The sequence below is a fragment of the Cephus cinctus genome, unplaced genomic scaffold (genome assembly GCF_000341935.2).
Source record: "Cephus cinctus unplaced genomic scaffold, Ccin1 Ccin1_scaffold0143, whole genome shotgun sequence".
In the NCBI taxonomy this organism is placed as follows: Eukaryota; Metazoa; Arthropoda; class Insecta; order Hymenoptera; family Cephidae; genus Cephus; species Cephus cinctus.
This window is the reverse complement of record NW_014332873.1, coordinates 525,291-547,230: the sequence shown is the minus strand read 5'-3', so window position 1 is coordinate 547,230 and position 21,940 is coordinate 525,291. Positions and strand designations below refer to the sequence as shown.

Sequence of the window (21,940 nt, the reverse complement as noted above, 5' to 3'; positions counted from 1 at the left end):
TTGGAACGCTTAACGACAAGTCATTGGGGTTGGAACTGCGCATCGATGGATTTGAATGATTCTCTGCTATCTCTTGGTCCCGTTATCTTTTTTTTTTCCAAAGGAAGACTAAGCACTTGGGAGAGAGGGAGAGAGAGAGAGAGAGTGCAATAATAGGGGAGAATCGAAGATGGACCAAAAGATAACCGGAGGATGGATATGAAAAAATAATACGAGGTGCAAACAAACGCCGAGTGGCTGTTAGACTATTTTACATTTCATGTATTCGTATGAACTCGCTGGCGCAGTTTTAGCAAAATGAGTTTAAACAAAACAAAATTCGCGCGCAGCATTTTTTGTCTTTTTCCATCTTTTTTTTCTCATATACATATGCGTATATCTTTATATATATATATATATATATATGTAATAGCAAAGACACATTCTCATAAGGACTCGTTACGTGACAAAGTATTTTATATTACGTGATAAATCAGTCTTTTATTATTGATCACGGATTACCATGTAATTACAAAGATAATTAAGATCAAGCCAGAATAAAAGGTAAAAAAAACCGAATCGTTGCTGAACGGCGCGCACGTATTTATTATTTGCCACTTAGGACTCGTGAAATACGTACGCGTAGTTTAACGTATCGATCGTATCGAGAGAAAATAAAAAAGATATATATATATATATAAAATATATGTATAGGCTCTGTTAATAAAAGGCTAAGATGATAAAGTATATATATATATATATATATATATATATATGTATATAAATATATACATATATTTAAAGTCATCTAAGTATATATATATATTTATAAATCTAGAAGATTTACAGTGGAATTTCAGAATTAATTCTAAAAGAATTAAAGGATAACTTGCAACTTAAAAATTTCTCAGTATATGTCTGCAATCATGTATTATAGGGGGAAACCATTCGATTCAATAAAAATGTATGAAATCGTGAATCACCCTTTGTAGCACTTCCTCTTTATTTCCCACGCTTGAAGTGTCGCGACGCCCGAGACGGATGTTTGCCGCTTGGCCAAGTTCGTGTTGCGTGACTGTCGCTCCTTTTTAAACTTGACGTTTTCTGTGCGTGGTGGCTCGTTACTTCAAGAAAGACGTATTACCGGCAGTCGTTCGTTTAATACTGACTTAACGAAGGAGACGAATTCCTAGGATCGTAGTCGACTCGACGGAGCAAACTTTCTTGGACCTGCGAGAAGAATTTCTTTTGATGATCGATTTTCTTTGACGATGGTTATACATTTTTACATATTTTAGCACAAAGAAATATTTACGGTTCGGTACCTCTAGAAGTGCTTGTTTCGTTTTACAAACGAAGGAATAAATAACGTCTATTGAAATATATTAATAAGTATTGCGTTAATTGGTAAATGGACAAATTATATATTTCATTGACAATAAATAAGGCGACCATTATCGTTTGTCCGTTTGTGTATACGTATACTTTATTTATATAATATAGAAGGACTTACTTTATAAATGTAACGCTTTATAGATTCAAGATTTATCAACCTGCGAGGGGTCTGAGGGGATCCTAACTAGGCGGATTGCATTGCACGTGAAAGACGTTTGGCTCAGTGTTATGATTTATAATTACAAAGTTAATTACGTATTAAGAATAATTGAAAGAATCGTATAAAGTATCAGGTGATTTTCATTTATCCTTCATTTTCTCCAGAAGCTCCTTCTTGTCCTTCTGGCTTCGTTCCTTTATCATCACAATGATTTAATCTGAGCAAAACAAAATAGTTAATGAATCTTTATCAATGTTACTTACTAATTCTTATCACGAGAAATAACGGGAGACAATTATTTGTATCCAAGTATCTTATAAATGGAACAATTGTATAGATAACGTATCTATGTCCTTTGAGCCTGTCGCCATTAGGATTTGTAACTGGCGAGGAAATAATCTTCAAGGGATCATAAACAATTAGTTCAATAATGATAATTATTTTGAAAAAATAACAATAGATAATTAATTGATATCTAAGAATAAACAGTATCTATAGTTTACTTATATAGACTGATATGCTATAAGAATATAAAGAATCGCACAATAAAATCGATCAATCATATTAGATAAATGCGAACCCCTAAATGAAAGGCTTTAATGTAAAACTAATAACCGGTGGTAAATAAAAACTGATATTACAAGTTTTCTAATAGAGAGAAAGAAGATTATAAATTTGTTAGATTGATCGATACAACAAGATCCAAGAAAAAAAAATTGAAAAACAGACGATGCTGTGGCTGTTTTACGAAGGAGAACAAACCACCCCTCGCGGCCCCTAATACAATATCTTTTTATTCGATATCCTGCTAATCTAGCGATAACAAAAAATATAATATTTTACAATATCGTTATATTATCATTATTCGTTAAATAAACTGTTATTTGCATGTTGAGGATGCATGGTGATAGAGCCATGACTATTGGCAGACTTCGATCACTCTTCTCGAAGGACCGTCAAACACTTTTTGAGCAATTCTGCGTGCGTCTGTAAGTAGATTGAATTACTTTTAATACCTACCAATCAGTAGAGTGAATCCCTCCCCAACGTCCCACCGTTCTCACCACCCATTGTTTTTATTGCCACCCTAAATTCTCTTTTTATTGCATTCGAAGAGAAACGTTGAAGTAATCGAAGTCGTACCTTGGCGTGTTTAATCTCCAGTTCTGTGAGTTCTATAAGATTCTTCTTAAAAGCAGCAACGCGTCTCGTCTTGAAATCCGTTAGTTCTAAAAGTACAAATGATATTTACATAATCGAAAGGATTTAATGGCAAAAGATCTGAAGCTAGAGTGGGACCCACCTTCTTTGCCCTTGTCGGACATCTGCTCAAACTTTTCGCAAGCTTCGGTCTGCGCCTGTTCGGCCTTTGCGAAAAGACGATGCGATCAATTAGAATTAAATAACGAGGAGCAGAGGATGGATAAGTTAAAATGCGGCAGCGTAATATTCTTTTCTTTTTTTCACGATTTGATAAAACATTGTTTTTGCTCCCCTAGTCATTCCATAAATATCCAACTGCCGAGGCAACGCTAGATTTAATTCCGATATCAACGGATTCTACGATTTATACAGCTTAAAATAAAACTTTTTCTTTTTTCTTCGATTCTTTTTTAAATAGGCATGCAAATATATCGTTTATTAAGCTGACAAAAAGACACAATGCATATACGGAAAAAGACACACCTCTGCAACCTCCAGAGCCTTCAGGAGCAAGAAAAATCAAATTTATCCATTAGAATTTGTCGTGTTTGTTTTGCGCACTATAGTGCTACCTACCGGACGATAAAGTCTGGGCTATATAGAATATTTTTATTACATTATTCGCGTCTAGGGAATACAGATATTGTTCCCGATATTACAGACATTCTTTTGTTATTTCATTTCACGAGTTTGCCTCAGCGCACCGTTTGCTTTACCGACATAATAGCGGATTCTGCGAAAACCGAGAATAATAATGTTTTCGTTTTATTGACTTACCGCGTGAACATCCTTATTTTTCGCACGAGCCTTTTCCAGCGTGCGATTCGCTGTTTCGTAGGCGTGCAACGCCTTTAATCTTCGGAAGAGCAGCCTTTTTGCGGCTGCCGTATCTCTCATGTAATAACGAAGAGTATCCGACAATTTGAGATCCTCGTCTGACGCTACGCGTCCTTCCACTTTCTGTAAACGTAATCGAAAGAATTGGATGAATAAAAAATTGTGCAAAATTAATTGTGCTTCAATTATTACTATATGCGTTGATAACAAACGATGATTCTTACCCTCAATTTCTCAAAAGTCTCTGCAATTTTAGTGAGAAACCTTTCCAATTTTCCAGTATCTATTATAGCCAATTGAAGTAAATTAGTTGATATTTTTATGTACGAATCTGCAACGTCTTTATGTTTTGCTGTCTGTCGGTCAGCACGACTTGTTGCTTCTTTTAGATTATGATGGTATTGCTGTAGAAATGTCATTTCTTGATCGAAAAAATCATTCACATCCTTCACAGTTGCCGAAAGATAATACTCGTCTGTCGTTTTTGAAAACGACTTCACCAATCCACCAAACATTTCCATTTTATTCTTTCCTGAAAGTAATATCACCCATGTAAAGATGTCACAGGTTTAGTTTAATCAATCGATATCTACCTCTTACGCAGAGATCTTGATCATATTCTAGGAACACTCTAAGGTTATGATCATTTCGAAACACTGGGTGATGAGCAAGTCTCGTAAGGAACATTTCATGCATTGCTACTGTCTTTTTAAAAGTAGCTAGATATTCTCTGGAAGAAAAGTAAATTTGTAATTCCAAACTTTCAAGTTAAATGAAGTAGAGACACAGCGGACTGCGTAAATTCAACATGTAATAAATAAACATAACTCACGCTTCTAATTCTTGTTTCATTTTTGTAAATTCTTCTCGTGTCATTGTTCCTTCGCCCTCACCCAATTTTTGTAATTTTTCTCTTGAAGCATCAAAGTCAGGTCGAGGTGGCACTGGTGGAATCTATAAAGTACATTAATAATCTGTGGTCACAGCTCAATGGAAAAGTAATGATTCCAGCTGCATGAAAGCTACATATTATATAAAAAAAAAAAGAATACGATCGAATAAGAATACAGATAGTAGGTTAATCAAACTTGAGATGTGAAGGGGAACAATGTAATAAACATTTAATAAACCATAGACAACGTACAATATACCCAGCATACTCTTCGTTCTCCTCAAATCGATCATGAAGCCAGACAAATTCCTCATGCTGCCTAACCACAAGGAACTCTGGTTTTTGAAATTCAGGCAAAGTAGTCTTGGTATGCACAGTAAATTTAACTTTATCTTTTTCACTGAGCGCATCTGAAATATCCACCTGCAGTGACTTGTCAGACAAGTCAACAGTATCAGCATGAATAGTCTGTGAAAGGTAAGATAACAACCATGAAATATATAAATAAATTCATTTGAAAGAAGCAGAAAAAAGTACAACGCAATAACCAAGTGTAATAATTGGGGAAAAAAAACGAGCATCAATAGCAAAAGACTTAAACTAACAGAAAGAATCCAATATACATACCTTTTTAGGAGGTGCACTATTTAGTATATCCTCAGTCTCGCATATTCCGTCCTGCAACATGATTTGCCACTAAATATCAACAGTCTTCGGAAGCAAGCCCTCAAACTAGAGTATCTCAATTTTAAAGATGAAAAATTGGATATACCGGATGACCGGTTGGCAAATGATAACAGGTTCCACCTACCATCATGGCGTCAAGCAGCTTCTTGTCACGAAGCAACTGTCAAAATATACCAAATGAAGTGTCAAAAATATTTTGTCGAATAATAATTCACTACTCGAAACCCGTAGAGACACGCGTCGAATAACTCTCTCGGCCGCGGAGAATATGGCTCACGACATTTCATAGAGAGGAAAAACAAAGCTATGCCGACGTATCAGCTGTAGGAAGGAACGTAGGCGTAGCTAGATGCTTGCGTATATGCTAATCAAGCGTATTCGAATAGCGATAAATAAACACGTATATATTATTTGTTACAGTGTGTGGTTATAGCTTGCTACACACGAAATAAATGATACACAGGGCATAACACACTGGGCCATACGGGCTCAAGGCGAACACATCCACGAGCACTTCGGTGTTTCCAAACGATTCCGAAAGATAGCCTTTAACATGGCCTTTAGCCTCCGATGAATTCCAGTTGAAGAAATCATCGCGCATGCATTCGGACAGTCTGTGGAAATACGACTCCTCCAATTGGCTGTAACTTACAATTTTCATTAGACAGAATATTATCTTTGGATACAAATATTTCGTACTTTTTGGAGAACAGCTCGCAAGTGGTTGAAGGAAAAGTAAAGAAAGAATATCCTAAAACGGGGATAATCCACGGGTCAATTCATAAAATTGGTATATATTATTCGATAATAAAGATACAAGCATGATTAAAATTTAAAGCACTGATTCGCATGTAGGTAAAATAGTTCTTATAGTAATTGGACTCGAATCATTACTAAGCAAGAAACGCAGGTATTTAAATGTTTTTTTAAGCGCGACCTTTAGAAATCTTGATAAATCGATTACCGTCCATCTTGACATCCTTGATCATTATCTCTTTTTAATGTTCAGTAAAATTACTTCCTCCTTATTATTGACTAGTACTATATGTAATCGTTAATTGTAAAGTGCTACCAATGTGCGCTAATCACTTTTACTGAACAAAACTCTATAGATCTCGCAACGATACCGCTTGATTAAGATCTAATTTATTTATATTCGCTAAACGCATTTTTTGTTAACGGAACAACATTTTTATGGATGATTCAGTGTTTGCTAATATCGCATATATTTTATCGGAGCTGGGACCATGCAAATTATCGCTTAATAAGTAGCACACCTATATATTCTAGTATCGATTGAGAATTTTTTCTTCTTTTTTCACTGCTAAAGTATGAAATTGGCGAATCGCATAATTTGAGATCATTTTGAATTATTTGCTCTTTCTTTGTTGGACTATATTGAATGGGTTTCTATTATATTTTGTTTTACGCTCATCATCTATCACAAATAATAATACCGCCATTACGTAATTTTCTAAAAGTTCCTTCAAGTTCAGTTGAGTGGAACATTGATGTGGTTACATAGGACTCCAAATAGGAGTGATTGAATTTTTTATCTTTTTCATATATTCGTCATTTAGATACATCAATAGTACATACATATACATATTGTCGCGCTAGTTAAACGAGTGTAAATCGAAGCGCGAGGACTTCGGATCAGAATAATAGAAATTCACTTTGCCTCCATAGGATGCCAATAGTTCCAAATGATTCAATAAATGTCGTTGAAAAGTATCCGTTACAAATATACAGTAACTAATGATAATTATTTGATACATTGTTCACCGCATTGACAAGAGGATCTATATACGAACCTAATATAATAAAATAACGCAGTCGACGCAACGAGAGAATCGAGCGAAGAACTGCAGAGTTCCTGGCGACAGGTTTTGTTATCTGAAAAAACTGTGAATCATTAGCCTTTATTGTATTTTATCCTTGTCTTTTCATTTTCTGTGAGCGATACACAACACGTTTGACTTAGGATATTTCTACCGTTACGTGTTAAGTTAAATTAAATAATAAATACACCAATTATCACTCGTTACCCCGAACCGCGACACACACAAAATTAAATGTACAAAGTAGAAGTAGATGTGGAAGATAGTGTGGGGGAGAGGATACGCGGGGACCAAGGGAATAGGGAATAGGGAATAGGGAATAGGATAAAATGAGTAATTAGAATCGGGATCGGGTATGATCGGTTCAGATTGGAGAAGAATGGAGCGGAGGGCAGTAGAGCCCCAGGCCCTAGCAGCACCCACCGCCTTGCGCACCGCCCTGGCCACCATTTCCGGCAAGTCCGCCGGGGCTCGTGGGCGAGTGCTGAGGTCCAATCTTGATTCCGTTTGCCTGGAAAAATAATAGCATCGTGACACACTCACGGAATTGACTGATACGCTTCCGGTATCACATAGAGCTTTGATCTTTTAATAATAAATTTGAAGATAATAAATATTGCCATGCTAAAAAGCATCCTTAGGGTTTTTGTGCTCCCAAAAAATATACTCACCTCGTTGTTTATATCGAACACGCCTTCTTGGATCTTTTCGTAAATTTCTTTGGCTGTGTTGATGAAAGCTTCTTCCACGTTAGCAGCCGTCTTAGCGCTTGTCTCCATGAAGACCAGACCGTGTTCACGTGCGAATGCTTCACCTTCCTCTCTTCTCACCTCCCGCCGCGAATCCAAATCGCTCTTGTTTCCGATTAACATGATCACCATATTCGAATTCGAGTGTTGCCTCGCATCTTCCAGCCATGTCGTCAGGTGATTGAATGTCTCTCTACGAGTAATGTCGTATACCAGAAGAGCTCCTGCTGCGCCACGATAATATGATCGAGTGATTGAACGGAATGCCTCTTGTCCTGCCTGAATCATCATTTATAAACATCAGTCTTGCCGTGCTCATTTTTAAAAGAAATATACAATATCTAAATGCATACAACACATAAAATATTGTTGGAAATACACAGATGAGTCAGAGAAAATCAGATAAAAGGCTACTACTTTGATATTCTTATGATCAAAGTACATGTACCATATTAAGATTATTTGCTTATGTCAGTCTTGGTTATAGTCAGTTCAAACGTGTAACAAAGTTATAAAAGACATGTAGGTAGTAATTACAGTATCCCAGATTTGCAGTTTGATCTGCTTGCCATCGATGGTGATCATACGTGCACCGAATTCAACACCAATGGTCAAATCATGAACTGGTTGAAATCGCTTGTCCGTGAATTGCAGAAGAAGACAGGACTTTCCAACTCCTGCACACGTTTAAAGAAAAATATTTTTTATATTAGGATACTATGAACAGCCATTCTCATTTTCATTAAAAAGTTATACAAGATTAAGGTACACCTGTTCTTAATTAGAGCATGAAATTACGTTGCACTAGCAACGGACAAAAAATTGCTGGGTCATACTTGTAGGATAAAAACAATCACAGTGTACGATACAACAATACAATATTATAGCATTATAAATACAAATGGCCCAAAAATGAATCAACTTGTTACCAAAAAGTATTAACAAAAAGAATAAATTGAAATTTAAAATACATTATTAAAAAATAATGAGCTGAAACTGAATTAATTAAAAATTCACGAAGATATACTAATAAATAAAATATCCAATGAAGAAGAAATAAATACTTCCATAATAGGATTTCGCTGAAATGGATAAAAATCTTTTATGTATTTTTGAAGAGAAATTGATATATCTTGAAACATCGAAAAATTCCATGGAGCAAAAGCATCTGCGGATGAAGAAGTGAAAATTGGTAGAATAAAAGAGAAGAAAACAATGGGAGCTGTCACGGAAGACGTAATGCGGAAGATTTGTTTTTTAGAGTTACAGGACAATGCTCAAAATACTCACCCGTATCTCCAATGATGATGTACTTGAAAAGGTATGCGTAAGACATTTTCGAAATCGTTGAACTCGTTAGAATCAAGAACTTTTTAACACGCGAGAAACCACAGTTTCAGTTTTTTAGCTGTTTTATCTCTTCTGCTTGGTCCTGACGTCATTGAATCACTTCGACTAAACTCGGCGCAATTCGTCTCATTCGTAGCGTTTTGTAAAGCGACCACTCACAAAAGTGGTGCCACAATCGCTCTGTACTTCCGCCGGAAGCAGCTGTAGCGGAGCTGTCGTTGCATTGAGAATTTACTTTTATTAAATGCTCGGTTCCGAAAGCGGGAAAAAAGAATACCGCGCTTCTTAACCAACATTGAACATGGAACGAATCAGCAGGCAGATTTCGACCCTGAAATTTCACACTTTCACGATCTAGCACAGCTAATTGAACCATGTATGAGATGCATGCAAAGTCAACGTGACCAAATGAGTTGGTACTTCTTGACTTCTATCCACAATAAGTGAAAGTGAAGACGCAAAGAAACGGTATGATTTTATTTCAACGAAACACAACTTATGTTCAGGATCTTAAATCAAATTTTAATACTATATTCAATTGATTTCAAAATATATCTTCTCATTTAATTGATGTCAGTACAAAATTTCTTGGAGATAATCGTGGATCAAATATTGGCGTAAGCGTGGGTGCTAAATTCTTTTCGGAAAGAAATAAAAATCTATCGAGTAAAACAACAGTTTCCACTAAGGGTGCCAACATAAATCGTAGAGAACTAAAGGCGACGGCTCTCCACCAAGATTTTAAAAATTCTGTAACGCACGGTTTCTTGAAGTCCGAATCATTCGGTTGATATTCTGATGGTAAATTTGCAGTAGCCATCTTGCAATAGCTAAAAATATACATCGCTCTTGAAAAATAATCACAGCAACAAGAATATCCAAATAATGATAATACCAACCATTCAAAAGTAATGCCTCTGGTCACTTTTACACTTTTTAGATGAGCGTGTCGCAATTTCTCGTTCTTTGCAACTAATATACTCTCCAATGCCGCTCTATATGCATGAACCTGAAACACGAATTAGGGTCACTTTTTGTAACATTAAAATTATGCAAAAACGAATTACGTCGACGAAATTGAACATCTAAGTTTCTCAAAATAAATGCATTACTATTAAATCCTCGATTTTGCCCGTCTTCAATTTATCGCAGTAACTCTCAATAGCGTGGCAACCCACTTCCAAGGCAGTATACGATAGACTATTATTTTTCAATTGCGAAAGATACCTGCTAAGCGGATATCCTCTTGGCTTTTCTTCGGTTTCCCTAAAACCCAAAAATCCTTCAATTACCTGAATCCAATAAAAATCGTCTTCAAACTATGATTTACTCACTCAAGTGTAAGTTTCATATAACAACAGCCGACGATACAAATAAATTTGATATTCTCCTGCTCCGAATATAATCTTAACAAAGTAGCTGCTAAATCACCGCAAGGGTGGAGACCTATAAAACCAAAACCTTGTCTGTCTGCTTTAACATTAAAGCGATTATTAAATATTTCATTGATACAATCAGGTAACTTCGTTCTCGTGTCGCTCGACGTATTTACTTCGAGTGTAACGTGTTCAGGTTTCTTTCCTTTAAAATCAGGCAACGATTTGCGTACAGTGATGAAAAATTCCCCATCGCATTCTCTAAAACATAATAAGTCTTTTATAATTATTAATTTCACAGAAAAGCATGGGTACAATCTCCCTACTAAAATACCTCGCTCTCCGAGAAAGCGACTCTTGCTGTTCTATGCAAAGAACACACAATCCATATTTGTAGGCCAGAACTCGTGCCAAGTGTCCCATCCCGGCGCCCACGTCGACAATACGTTCAGAATCCGCAGCAGATGCGCAATCGGTGGCAATCTAAAAATTAAAATTGTCTTCTATAATTAACAGTGCGAAACAATAGAAGCCTTCCAGGAAAGTATAGACTCTCGTCATCGTGCCAACCTGAGCAATCTTTTCGATCTCGTGACGTTTCTTCATCTTGACGTGCTTCGTAAAATGATTTTGCAATTTTAAAAGCGTCTCACGACTGTTGCAGCCATTGCTCGATCGAGTATTGCTCTCGTTCTTTTCCATGGAAATACGATCAGGATTTACGACCTTGCGCAGGTTCAGTCCATTACGACACTGAATAATTTTGGGATTGACATGATCTCTGTTAATTCCAAAACTCCATATACATTTCCGTAACGCCAGCAAAGTCAGCGGCCACGAGCGTTTGCTTAAATCACAAGAGAAAGTTATTAAACGACTCTTCAACTCTGTACTTCATATACGTATGGTTACATGCACCATCTAAACCACTATAGATATACATGTGTACACACCTCTGAGATTCTCCCAGTAACCATGATCCCAATTCTTCCGGGGTTACGACTTCCATAATGTGACGCCATTCTATCGGTAGTTTATCCCATAAATTTTCTTGAAAGAAATCCTGAAAAAAAAGATCCAAGAGAAATCTGATGAAATGAAGTTATCCAGAGAAGATTCTAGAGCAGTTTACACGATCCGGTCGGAGTGTCATCACACTCATCAGTACTCAGACTCCTTTCCTATTTCGCTCAGAATGTACTCAGACGAACTCTGGACATTCTGAACGCTTTGAGCGCTCGTAATTTCCCGCGAGCGCCAAGCCGTCGTGTCGGCGTCCCGAGACTCTCACGCACCAAAAGCGACCTAATAAGCACGGCAATCTACTTAATTGCCTTGTTCATGGCACAGTGCGCCGCTCTGTGTTCACAGATGAAACTTATACGGATAGATGACTACGAGAGAATAGGTAGTTTCGTAATTCGTTTAAATTATACAGACCACTACGTAGGAATCCAGCAGCCATCCGTACACGTCCAGAAGTCGCAAGATTTGTTGCAAAGCTACACGGGATCCCCGACAGACGCCGCAGGCGCACTCGTGAACGTCTGTAGTCGCCATAGTAACTACCACAGGTTATCTCGAACCGGGAAATATTTGAACAACTCTTTTCTTTTTACTTTCGTTCGTAGTAATTGTCAACGTCAATATTTAATATATGCATTTAGAATAGTCAGTCACACGTAATATGGTTTAAGCGTTATAAAATTATGAAAGATGATTCTAACTATTTTCGCTATTAGAACGTATGGCTTACGAACGCATGAAAGATTTATTCAGTTTATTTGTTAATTATAAAATCCAGTAGAGTTCCTACGTCCCACTTTGCAAGCACTTTCACTCTTCAACAGTTACGTTATTACTCGGTAGGCCTCCTGCTCTCGAAGCGCTACGTAGTCTACATACATAAACTGTCTATCCGTGTAAAGGGGGAATCGCAGTACTTGACTCTTCATGAGTTCTTAGACTCAGAACCCGAGCAAAAAAATGTAATCTTTACCATCGGCAGCTGGCGTAATTATCACTACAACGATAGGTCTGGCACCATAGTAAGAGAGGGAGAGAGAGAGAGAGAGAGAAGAAAGGAAAAGGGAAGACAGAAAGTATTTGACAACAAGGCACCACTGGCATTTGTCATTTAGAATCGGTGAGTAAAAGTGCCTATAGCAACATTATGATTATTTCAGTTTCATCCATTTGAATCATTAACACATAAAACTTTCTTAATAAAAACAGAAATCGTTATGATTTTAATGACCGATGATCCTAAGCAACTGAGATTACTCCAAAGGAAGGAAATGGAACGATCAAGTGGATAATATGAATTTCAAAAATTTGCTAATAATTTCTTCTTACAAGAATCATATGGACCTCTTACGGCAGCGTAAGTGAAAGTTACCAAGTAGGACGCGGGACTTGGATCTCTCAGGTGATGGTGGACGTTCGCCAAATGCTCCAAGACGAGTCTCTTCTGCCCAAGGAAGATCCAGCGATCGAGCGGCAATACATTCCTTCAAGATTAACTCCGAGGATGTATGAATTCCGTGAACTTTCGAATCGGAGATCATTCCCTGAGGCTGCAGTCCGTGTCACCGTGGACCGAAAGTAAGGAATAAGTTTGCAGTGGACCTCGGAGCGTTTCGCTGGAGAGTTCAAGAGGTCGACAAGACAAGGACGAAAGATCTCATGAAGAAATAATGAAATATTAATAAACTAGTTACGGCTCAGTGAATTAGGATTCTACCCGTCAGTCTATTAGATTACTCTACGTCTATCAGTCTATTTGGATTGATCTGCGTTAGATCAGCAGGTTATTATTATTCCACCAGGATCTCTACCTTTCGTAACCGTCTGCTTAAACAAATTAACGAGAATATAACGCGTTACGCTCACTCGAGCTTACATATTCCTGCCTATAATTTAGTGGAAATCTTGGAAAAAATATATACATCACTAAGCATAATAACCGTAAAAGCTATAAAAACGTATAAATACATAGAGCGGAAATTCATCGTTTTATAACGAAACTTTACTTAACGCTTCGCCATCCTCGCAATTGTTAATTCCACTTAAAAGAATTTTTCACCCTAAGAATCGAAGAATGCCTTTCTACACTCTCCTTTTTTTTCACCATTAAGAGATCCTCCCACGCACAAAGGAAGCCGAGTATCCGTCTGGATCGTTTAAGTGAAACTTTCAAGTGACATCCCGTGTAAAAGTAAATATTCAAATCTTCAGTAAATTCAATTTAATTTTGCATACAATGAAGCGTCTCAAGACTGACTATGAATATTCCTATTAGAGAGTGGATATTTTCGTATGTCCTTTTGCTGAAATTCATAGGTCACCCTGGAAAACATCAGGACCATTAACGTAACACGTAATACTCAATAAGATCTTTCAAAGAAAGATGGCATGCTTAAGTTTTGAAATTTATTTTTTATTATTTTTATTTTCATACGTCTGCAGTCATGCTGGCCAGAAGTAAAGTGTCTACCTACCCGCCTAGCAGCCTGTCTACCTCTTGGCATACGTATCGCATCGAGGACCCAGCTAAGCCAGAGAAAGGTGCCCCACCGCACTTGATATTAGAGAGGAGCGAGTTCCGAGCATCTTGAGTCTTCGTAGTGGGAAGAAATAAGGATCCGATATGCTTCGCCACCCAAACCGTCTTCAGTTCTCATCCGAGACTTGATCCGAAAACGAGTAACGTACCTGGAGCATTAATCTTCTTCCTTCCCTCTTTCTCCTTCTTCATTTCCTTTTATTTTCTTTTCCCATTAGACCACCATGCCGCTTGTACCTTCCTGAGTCGAGGATCTGCTCAAGAATATCCCAGAAAGTGAAGTTGTGCCTTTTGGGAGACATTACAAAAGTTTCGTGTGAAATAGTAAAGAAAGAGAAAAGGAAGAAAAACCTGAAGAAAGTCGAGAAAGAATGCGATTCTTGAAGATGGTAATTATGGGAGTGATTATAGATTTTTTTTCCTTTTAATTTCTTGGGATTTTCTTAATCCTCGTAGTTTACTCGTGATACTTCTTCGTCGAGAGTGTTATTAGTTCACGAGGAATGTTTTCCATAAGGGAGAGCTCCGGGTCAATCATGACTTTTCTTGCACACGAGTCACTTCGTGAAATTCGAAGAGAGAAATCGATACGCCGTGTACCAGGCATACGAAATGATTCCTTGCATACATGAGGAACAGAAGTTATGTTTGATTTTAATCTACGTCGTTTACCTTAACTTGTTTAAATACCTGAAGAATATTTCGAAGCCTTACGGTATTTCTATATTAACACATAACCGGTTAACGGATCTCTTTATTTCAAACAGTCAAAGTGTGTCGTCTCGATAAGGATAGATAGTTCACGTCTATCGTCATTCATCGTAAATTTGCCCAGTAACGATTTTTACCCATTTCCATAAAATCAACATATTTCCATGATAATCAAAAATTGTATAGTACTGTAAAAAAATGCCAATTCACTGGTATCGATAATCCTATAGGTAATATCGAGGGTAACCTGACTTTACCATATCGAGAGCATCGCGGAGTGGGAATCGCTTATCAGGCAGTGGTTAACTGTCCGTTCGGCGCAGCTAGAATACCAATCGATTGGGTTCTTGTCGTGCAGGATGTCTTCTCTCGTTATTAACCGGGTCACTCGGTTACGCGTCTAATGAGCCGTTTACATTACGTTCACGGAAGCCATGGCTGTTATGACCGATCGGCAACGAGTTAATCCTGGCTAACCGCGTGCTTTTTTTCTTTTTCAGAGACACGGCCTGCTGGCCTTGGCCGCGGCCGTGGCCGTCGTCTTAGCTCTTCTGCCTAGCTTGGATGCTGCAGCTGCCACCGCCAAGGAGAAGAGCAAGACTCGTGGCAAGAGGCAGCAGATCGCCTTTTATCCTAGAAGGGGTCCAAGACCTCCACCTTATGCCGTGCAGATGGAGCCGATGATTCAGTATTCCCAGAGGGATCCACTTTACGATCCTTTGGCAAGCGCCAAGAACGATGATGGTTACTATGATGAAGCACCCTATAATTACTATCCCACTGAACCGGAACCGATCATCGAGATCATCATCAAGGAGTCGAATGAAAGCTTGCCGACTCCGGTACCACCTCCACAGCCAACACAGCCCAGACCCACCAAGGAACCTATTCAGGTGTTCTATGTGAAGTATGAGAAGAAGAAGGGCTATGGAGATGAGAAGCCAAGAGTTGTATACGATCGTCCAATACCTGCCATAACACCTGTTGAGACCCATGAAGAAATTTTACCCAAATCATCCGCACCATACGAGGAATCTGCTCCTACAGCATCCGCTACGCCATTGCCACCGATTGAACCAACCTCTACGACTACACTGAGGACTGTTATTCGACCGGAGAGCGAGGTTTATCATGCTGGAAGTTCGGGAATAAGAGTAACTTTTGGGAAGGAACAGTTACCACCGAATAATCACAATAAGCGCAGTGATCACGATGCTCCACCATCGCCAAGTTTCTCGGTTCCGGGACCAATATTTTCTGGTTCTACGAAGAGACAGCATGGACCTTATCAATCTCTTCAACCCGTTCCCCACAGAGTCGCACCTGCTTTCCCTCAACAGAGAATCGTAAACTCCTTTCCACCTCAGCAACTTCCGCCTCAGCAACAGCAGCAGCTGCAACAACAATTGCAACAGCAAGGTCTACCAAATTTCCAACAGCAACAGCAATTTCAGACGCCTCCACAAATCAGGAACCCTCAGAGACCTCAGAGACCACCAATAACTATTCAAGGCTTACCTGATATTCAGCAGAGGGTACCGTTTAATTCGTTTGTGCCGCCACATAGTGTCAACATCAATCATCCTCAACAACCAGGCTTCCCACCGACCCTTTCTGTCTCCCATCAGAGTGTTCACATACAGAATCAACCACAGCCTCCCGTTCAGCCTGGAAACTTCAATTCGGAGCAGCATGCACAACCGGCACGACAATTGCAGAATTATAAGCAGCAGGAGCAGGAGAAGCAACGATATCTTGAACAGCGCCGGCACCAGGAACTAATAAAGCAACGCGAACAACAGCGACTGCAAGAACAGCATCGACTACAGGATCAACAAAGGCAGATTGAGCAACAACGAGTTCAAGAGCAACAGCGAGTACAGGAACAGCAGCGAGTGCAAGAACAGCAGCGAGTGCAAGAGCAGCAGAGAATACAAGAGCAGCAGAGAATACAAGAGCAACAGAGAATACAAGAGCAACAAAGAATTTTAGAACAGCAAAGGCGCCAACAGGAGCAGGAACGTCAAGAACAGCAGTATCAACAGCAGCAATTGAAATTTGGCCAAACAAGTCATTCCATACAACAACAGCAGCAACAGGTGCAGCCACAGAAGGCCGGTGGGGAGATATTGAAGGCTGTACCAAAATTAGAACAGCATTATTCGATAAGAGAAAATCCTCTGCATCCTGGCCCATTCCCGCCGAATCAACTGTTGGTGCAAGCATCGCAATCACCAGAAATTTCAGGACATCAATTTGCTTCTAGCCAAAGACTAAACACGATTGAGAATCAGCAGTTCTCAAGAAACCATCAAAGCCAGTTAATTACTCAGGCTCAACAGTTGCAGCAGCTTTCTCAACAGCAACAACAATTAATTGAACAGCAGAAAGAATTAGCTCAACAGCAACAGCAATTGAATCAACAGCGGCAACAACAGCAACAATTAAAACAACAACAGCAGCAACAACTAAATCAACAGCAGCTATTAAATCAACAACAAAAGCAACAATTGAACTTGAACAAACAACATGCTTATCAAAATCCACAACAATTCTTCTCCCAAAATTTACCAACTCCTCAGCAGCAACATATTGCTTCTTCACCACCAAGATCCACGTGGGGTAGACCTATATTTCAAAGTAGCAATGGGAATCCTACACAAAAAATCTATGCGACTCCTATCAGCAATTCCCCAGATCTTAACATATCCTCGACTACCGCAAAATCCATTATCAGCAGCACTACGATCAGCAGCACTACTACAACAAGACCCAGCTCAAGAATTCCTGAAGATACAACAACAACAACGACAGTGTCACCAAAGAATGAAGCCAAAATACAAGAAAACATTGCTAATCTTCCCGACGAAGTGCCAGAGGACATTCGGCAGCAGTTGCTGAGTAGCGGCATCCTGGGTAACGCCGATATTCAGATTCTAGATTACGACAAAGTCGGCGACATTCCCATCGAGAATCTACCACCGGAAGCCTTGGCGAATTTCTATGGCGCAGGTGGCGCTTCCGCATCTGCAAGCGAACAGGTGAAAACAATAGCTAAGAGACCGAAGGTCGCAGAAAAATTGCCGATTGAGAAATCAACAAAGGTGGAACAGGCTACTTTAAAACCAGGAGGAGTAGAAATGAAAGTAGTCCATTTCGATCCTAATACGGCGCAAGGACAGGCGATTGCCGATCGCCACATCAAAGACGACGCCACCCAATTAAAACCTGTAACGGTCGGAGCGAAAGACGAATCTCAATACAATCGTTATCTTCCTTTAAAAGTCAGCGGCGCATCCTTTCCAATTCCTGACGTTCCTGAGCTAAACGGCCGGAAAATTACTAGCGTGGTTGTCCTGGCACCGGTCGATTACGATTTTCATGACAAAGATTCGGAACAAACTCGTCAGAGTAAAAAGGTCAATGATGTACAGGCTGTCCACTTCTTGGCTGGCGACACACTCAAGCAATTGGTCAAAAAACCAAATGCTGAAAATTACAAAAAGTGGCTGGAACAAGAAAGTCGTACGGAACCACAAAGACAATCGGTTGTCCTCTTGGTAACCACGTGAGTGTCATAAATATTCCTTTGTAAAACAAAGCTCTATTCTTATTCTAAAACAAATTTTTTTTTACAGACCAATGGATGATTCTCATGGAGAGAAAGAAATATATATGTACGACGTAAATTCCCAGGCTGTCAGTAAATTGGCTGGCGATTTATCTTCGGCTTTCGTTGACGCAGCTGAGAGCAATTCCGATGGTTCGGAGTCGATGGATGATTCCACTACCGCATATCGAACGTCTAATTAGACAAATCAATGAAAACAATCATGTACATATGCGGCAAGGATGGTAACGATTCGCGTGCCAAAATTTAACCCAAAACGAAGCCTCGAATAATGCAACATACCGGTTCGACGTTTCCTCACAGGATTACAAATTGGAACCAGAAAATCCGGCTATTAAATAAGACTTCGTTTATGAATATCTGATGTAGATATCCTAATATGTATTATTGTGTATATATGTCTGTAAAATCTTTTCTCTTTTATACTTTTTTATACAAAAATAAATACAATTTTCGAAAAGAATTACTTTTATATTCACTCTACCACCAATATTGATAAAATCCATACGTTGGACTCTATCGAATGGAAATGCCTCCCTAATAAGCTGTAATAATTATTCAGAATCCCTAATAAACTACATGAATTGTTCGTAGGAATTAATATATGTTTATTACTCAGCATTGTGAAATACTCGCTCCTGCCTTAATACTCATTACGAATAATCCCCATTCATGAAATTCTTACCCTAACGGCACTCTTCTTGTACATTTTTATAAGGTATTATAAAAACGGGAATTCTAATCCTCCTTCCATGCATCATGGAAAATGTGTCAAGCGCCGCCACCAGTGTGTCTAACGTACTCTTAGGATTTTGAATATGTCCCATTCCAAGTATACCACTTGAAGTTGCCGAAAGAGCAATTCTCTCCTCATTCCCCGCTAAAACTTAATGACATCGGACAGTAGTTAAATATTTGATCCTACATTACATGATTAGAATATCTTTTTCTAGATATAATACCTTACATTTATACGACGCAGCTGGTTCCCCCTGTCAGTGCAACGAAAAACTAATATAACAAGTCGGCTGGTACGGTCAGTATTTCTTACTATTCTGCTTTGGAATTGTACATCTGCCGCTTCGAGCGGTGCGGTGTTCTAACGAAATACGTTTAGCGGTTCTGTTGTGAGAAAAAGTTAATGTACGCTGAAGTAAAGTATTATTTGGTGTGGATATACCTAACCTAAACGGTTAACACTTGCCCGTCAGAATGGGACACAAGAAGAGAGAACGCGAGGATAGTACTTCAGAGGTTGATACTAGTGATTCAGAGAACGACAGTTCAAGCGACAGTGATTCCGAGGCGGAACCTTCGCCGAAGCACACTAAGAAATCAAAAAAATCAAAATCTCGTGGATCTTCAGAGGTAGGGAAACGATCACGAAAAAAGAAGAAGAGACAAAAGTCATCGTCTAGTAGCGATTCTGAAAATAATTCTAGTCCTGAACATAAGGCTAAGAAGAAGAGTAGTAAGAAAAAGTCAAAGGCTCACGAAAAGTCTGAATCCTCAGACAGTGAATCGAGTGCTAGTAGTGATAGTTCCAGTACTAGTGAGGAAAGCTCTAATGAAAAACAGGAAAAAAAGCTGGAAAAAAGGATTGAAAAAAGTGTTGAAATAGTTAAGAAGGTTAATAGAAAGGAAAGGATTGATGAAAGTGGAGGAAAGGATGTGAGGCATGACCGTAATGATGAAAAATCTAAATGGGACAGCCCTGAGGTTAAGGATAAAAGAGTAAGTCCAGCTACAAAGGATGAGAGGATATCTCAGCAAGAGAATCGAAGAAGAGTTCATAAGGATGGACATGACAATAAGGATGTTAGAGAGAAGTGGGATAAGAGTGCAAAGAATCCTGACCATGATAAAAGATATAGAGATTCAAACAGGTAAGCAAAGTTTTATAAGATGGTGTATACGATAAAATATATAAAAGTTATTATAACATGAAATATTTATAATCTTGTTAATGTCACAGAAGTGACATGAGAAGAGATGACGTTAGATTTGACAATCGTCGAAAGAACGACAGGATATCTCCAAGGCGCGATTACCCATCGCGAAAGAGAGAATCAGGAGAAAGATATTCAAGAAATCGAGAATCAAATGGTAAAGATGAAAATCGCAGAAAGCCTAGGCATGACACAAATGAAGGACGCAGATCTAGAGGTCATGGAGGTATTTCAGAAATCTGTTGCTCCCTTCTTACCCTTTTACAACCTTTGTTATCTAATGTAATATTAATCTCTAATGACCCCTCTGTTCCAGGTACGTTTAATTCAAATCGTGGTTCTCATGTCGAAGAAGGTCCACGAGACAGAAGAAGAGGCGAAGAAGGAAACAGAGACAGATATCCAAAAGGGAGAATGAAGGAAGAACCTTCTCCAGAGTGGGGGCGTCCCACTGTAAAGGATGAATCAAAAGCTAAACCACAGGAGAAGGAGAAACCAAACTTTGAACTTTCCGGAAAGTTAACGGAGGATGCCAACACCGTGAATGGCGTAGTGATAAAATATTCCGAGCCATCAGATGCCCGGAAACCAAAACGCAGATGGCGGCTCTATCCTTTCAAAGGAGAAAAAGCATTACCCACATTATATGTTCATCGACAATCAGCATATCTCATGGGCAGAGATAGAAAAATCGCAGATATTCCTTTGGACCATCCATCATGTTCCAAGCAGCACGCAGCACTGCAGTATCGTTTGGTTTCATTTCAAAGAGAAGATGGAGGCGAAGGCCGACGCATTCGTCCATATCTAATAGATCTGGAATCAGCTAATGGCACATTTGTCAATAACGTTAAACTCGAGGCAAGAAGATATCACGAACTTCTGGAACGGGATGTGTTACGTTTCGGATTCAGTTCAAGAGAATATGTACTTTTACACGAGCACAGCCGTGACGATGCTCTCGACGACGACGTCCCCTTCACCAATACAGCACAGGTATCTCCTCCAAAATAATTATAGCAATCGTGTCAATTCTGAAAATAATTACACGCCCTATCGCGTTCTCATCTTCAGATCAATGCTAATTTAATGCGATTTTGGTAATTCCGAAGGTTACGATTTATAGTTAACAAATTCTATGAGCAGTTTTTTTAGTTGAACCAAAATAAGTTGTAGACTTCTTTAATTATTTTAATTTACGCTCTTTATCGCTATATATTCAGGGTCCTTTAGAATTTATGCATAGAAATCAGTTGATCACACAAGCGTCGGAAAACATGTTATTTCTGTAAAAGTCCTATATACAATATATCATAAAAAAGAAAGATATGTCTGATTCCTCTATCACAATGTCAAAATACAGTACTTTTTGAGTTTATTGATATTCATATATCACGGGCCGCGAATCGGAGTCTGCACCCGTTGTAAAAATCCTCTTGTCGTTATTCCAAATATAACAAAGGTAAAAGCCTTGTTGATTTTATCCTATACGATGTCTATCGATTTGCACGGCGTATAGCGGATTATGTATATTAAAGAGCAGATTAATAACCCTGCTTTAAAATATAATGTAAAGTGATGATAAAATGCAAATAAAACGACATTAAATTGACGC

The 21,940-nt window shown here is 38.7% G+C and overlaps 5 protein-coding genes across 10 annotated transcripts; 2 read left to right on the top strand and 3 right to left on the bottom strand.

Annotated features, from left to right (window-relative positions):
• Nucleotides 1-1,433: 1,433 nt before the first annotated feature.
• Nucleotides 1,434-5,749, bottom strand: LOC107263261 (sorting nexin-6). 3 transcript variants are annotated; one of them, XM_025080631.1, is made up of 11 exons: nt 5,278-5,749; nt 5,094-5,198; nt 4,719-4,934; nt 4,407-4,528; nt 4,168-4,304; nt 3,799-4,106; nt 3,515-3,697; nt 3,221-3,238; nt 2,838-2,901; nt 2,678-2,763; nt 1,434-2,521 (listed from the first exon to the last, which is right to left on the bottom strand). In XM_025080631.1, exons 2-11 carry the CDS (start codon nt 5,151-5,153, stop codon nt 2,471-2,473), a joined length of 1,245 nt encoding a protein of 414 aa, XP_024936399.1. In that variant the 5' UTR covers nt 5,154-5,198; nt 5,278-5,749; the 3' UTR covers nt 1,434-2,470. The 3 variants fall into 3 exon arrangements, with proteins under 3 accessions (XP_024936399.1, XP_015585748.1, XP_015585749.1); XM_015730262.2 differs by having other exon boundaries at nt 5,094-5,144; XM_015730263.1 differs by lacking the exons at nt 3,221-3,238; nt 5,278-5,749 and having other exon boundaries at nt 5,094-5,153.
• Nucleotides 5,750-6,696: 947 nt separating this feature from the next.
• Nucleotides 6,697-9,204, bottom strand: LOC107263262 (ras-related protein Rab-2). The gene is made up of 4 exons (XM_015730265.2): nt 9,034-9,204; nt 8,281-8,420; nt 7,666-8,022; nt 6,697-7,505 (listed from the first exon to the last, which is right to left on the bottom strand). The coding sequence occupies exons 1-4, from the start codon at nt 9,077-9,079 to the stop codon at nt 7,404-7,406; spliced, it is 645 nt and encodes a 214-aa protein (XP_015585751.1). The 5' UTR covers nt 9,080-9,204; the 3' UTR covers nt 6,697-7,403.
• A 351-nt stretch (nt 9,205-9,555) lies between these two features.
• Nucleotides 9,556-12,179, bottom strand: LOC107263212 (protein RRNAD1). 4 transcript variants are annotated; one of them, XM_015730147.2, is made up of 9 exons: nt 11,910-12,179; nt 11,423-11,532; nt 11,040-11,316; nt 10,804-10,952; nt 10,606-10,730; nt 10,428-10,539; nt 10,206-10,359; nt 9,993-10,102; nt 9,556-9,923 (listed from the first exon to the last, which is right to left on the bottom strand). In XM_015730147.2, the coding sequence occupies exons 1-9, from the start codon at nt 12,027-12,029 to the stop codon at nt 9,653-9,655; spliced, it is 1,428 nt and encodes a 475-aa protein (XP_015585633.1). In that variant the 5' UTR covers nt 12,030-12,179; the 3' UTR covers nt 9,556-9,652. The 4 variants fall into 4 exon arrangements, with proteins under 4 accessions (XP_015585633.1, XP_015585631.1, XP_024936397.1 ...); XM_015730145.2 differs by having other exon boundaries at nt 10,428-10,730; XM_025080629.1 differs by having other exon boundaries at nt 9,556-10,102; nt 10,428-10,730.
• Nucleotides 12,180-12,485: 306 nt separating this feature from the next.
• On the top strand, nt 12,486-18,789 carry LOC107263275 (probable serine/threonine-protein kinase yakA). Its single transcript, XM_015730289.2, has 5 exons — nt 12,486-12,615; nt 13,938-14,174; nt 14,253-14,423; nt 15,246-18,313; nt 18,384-18,789. Exons 3-5 carry the CDS (start codon nt 14,406-14,408, stop codon nt 18,556-18,558), a joined length of 3,261 nt encoding a protein of 1,086 aa, XP_015585775.1. The 5' UTR covers nt 12,486-12,615; nt 13,938-14,174; nt 14,253-14,405; the 3' UTR covers nt 18,559-18,789.
• Nucleotides 18,790-19,265: 476 nt separating this feature from the next.
• On the top strand, nt 19,266-21,937 carry LOC107263244 (smad nuclear interacting protein 1). Its single transcript, XM_015730227.2, has 3 exons — nt 19,266-20,262; nt 20,352-20,551; nt 20,642-21,937. Exons 1-3 carry the CDS (start codon nt 19,589-19,591, stop codon nt 21,337-21,339), a joined length of 1,572 nt encoding a protein of 523 aa, XP_015585713.1. The 5' UTR covers nt 19,266-19,588; the 3' UTR covers nt 21,340-21,937.
• The last annotated feature ends 3 nt before the right edge of the window (nt 21,938-21,940 follow it).

Bases quoted from the DNA above. Each gene is read 5' to 3' on its own strand.
- LOC107263261 (XM_025080631.1), bottom strand. From the start codon at position 5,153: ATGTTGCAGGACGGAATATGCGAGACTGAGGATATACTAAATAGTGCA. The intron at 3,698-3,798 runs GTAAGAATCATC...TTACGTTTACAG, and splicing joins AGACTTTTGAGAAATTGAGG to AAAGTGGAAGGACGCGTAGC. The intron at 2,764-2,837 runs GTGGGTCCCACT...TTGTACTTTTAG, and splicing joins GTCCGACAAGGGCAAAGAAG to AACTAACGGATTTCAAGACG.
- LOC107263275 (XM_015730289.2), top strand. The intron at 18,314-18,383 runs GTGAGTGTCATA...TTTTTTTTACAG, and splicing joins GTTGTCCTCTTGGTAACCAC to ACCAATGGATGATTCTCATG.
- LOC107263212 (XM_025080629.1), bottom strand. From the start codon at position 12,029: ATGGCGACTACAGACGTTCACGAGTGCGCCTGCGGCGTCTGTCGGGGA. The intron at 11,317-11,422 runs GTGTGTACACAT...TTGTGATTTAAG, and splicing joins TTACTGGGAGAATCTCAGAG to CAAACGCTCGTGGCCGCTGA. The intron at 10,360-10,427 runs GTGAGTAAATCA...TTTGGGTTTTAG, and splicing joins TATATGAAACTTACACTTGA to GGAAACCGAAGAAAAGCCAA.
- LOC107263262 (XM_015730265.2), bottom strand. From the start codon at position 9,079: ATGTCTTACGCATACCTTTTCAAGTACATCATCATTGGAGATACGG. The intron at 8,023-8,280 runs GTAATTACTACC...ATGATGATTCAG, and splicing joins AACTGCAAATCTGGGATACT to GCAGGACAAGAGGCATTCCG. The intron at 7,506-7,665 runs GTGAGTATATTT...TTATTTTTCCAG, and splicing joins TGTTCGATATAAACAACGAG to GCAAACGGAATCAAGATTGG.
- LOC107263244 (XM_015730227.2), top strand. From the start codon at position 19,589: ATGGGACACAAGAAGAGAGAACGCGAGGATAGTACTTCAGAGGTTGAT. The intron at 20,263-20,351 runs GTAAGCAAAGTT...TTAATGTCACAG, and splicing joins AGATATAGAGATTCAAACAG to AAGTGACATGAGAAGAGATG. The intron at 20,552-20,641 runs GTATTTCAGAAA...CCTCTGTTCCAG, and splicing joins CAGATCTAGAGGTCATGGAG to GTACGTTTAATTCAAATCGT.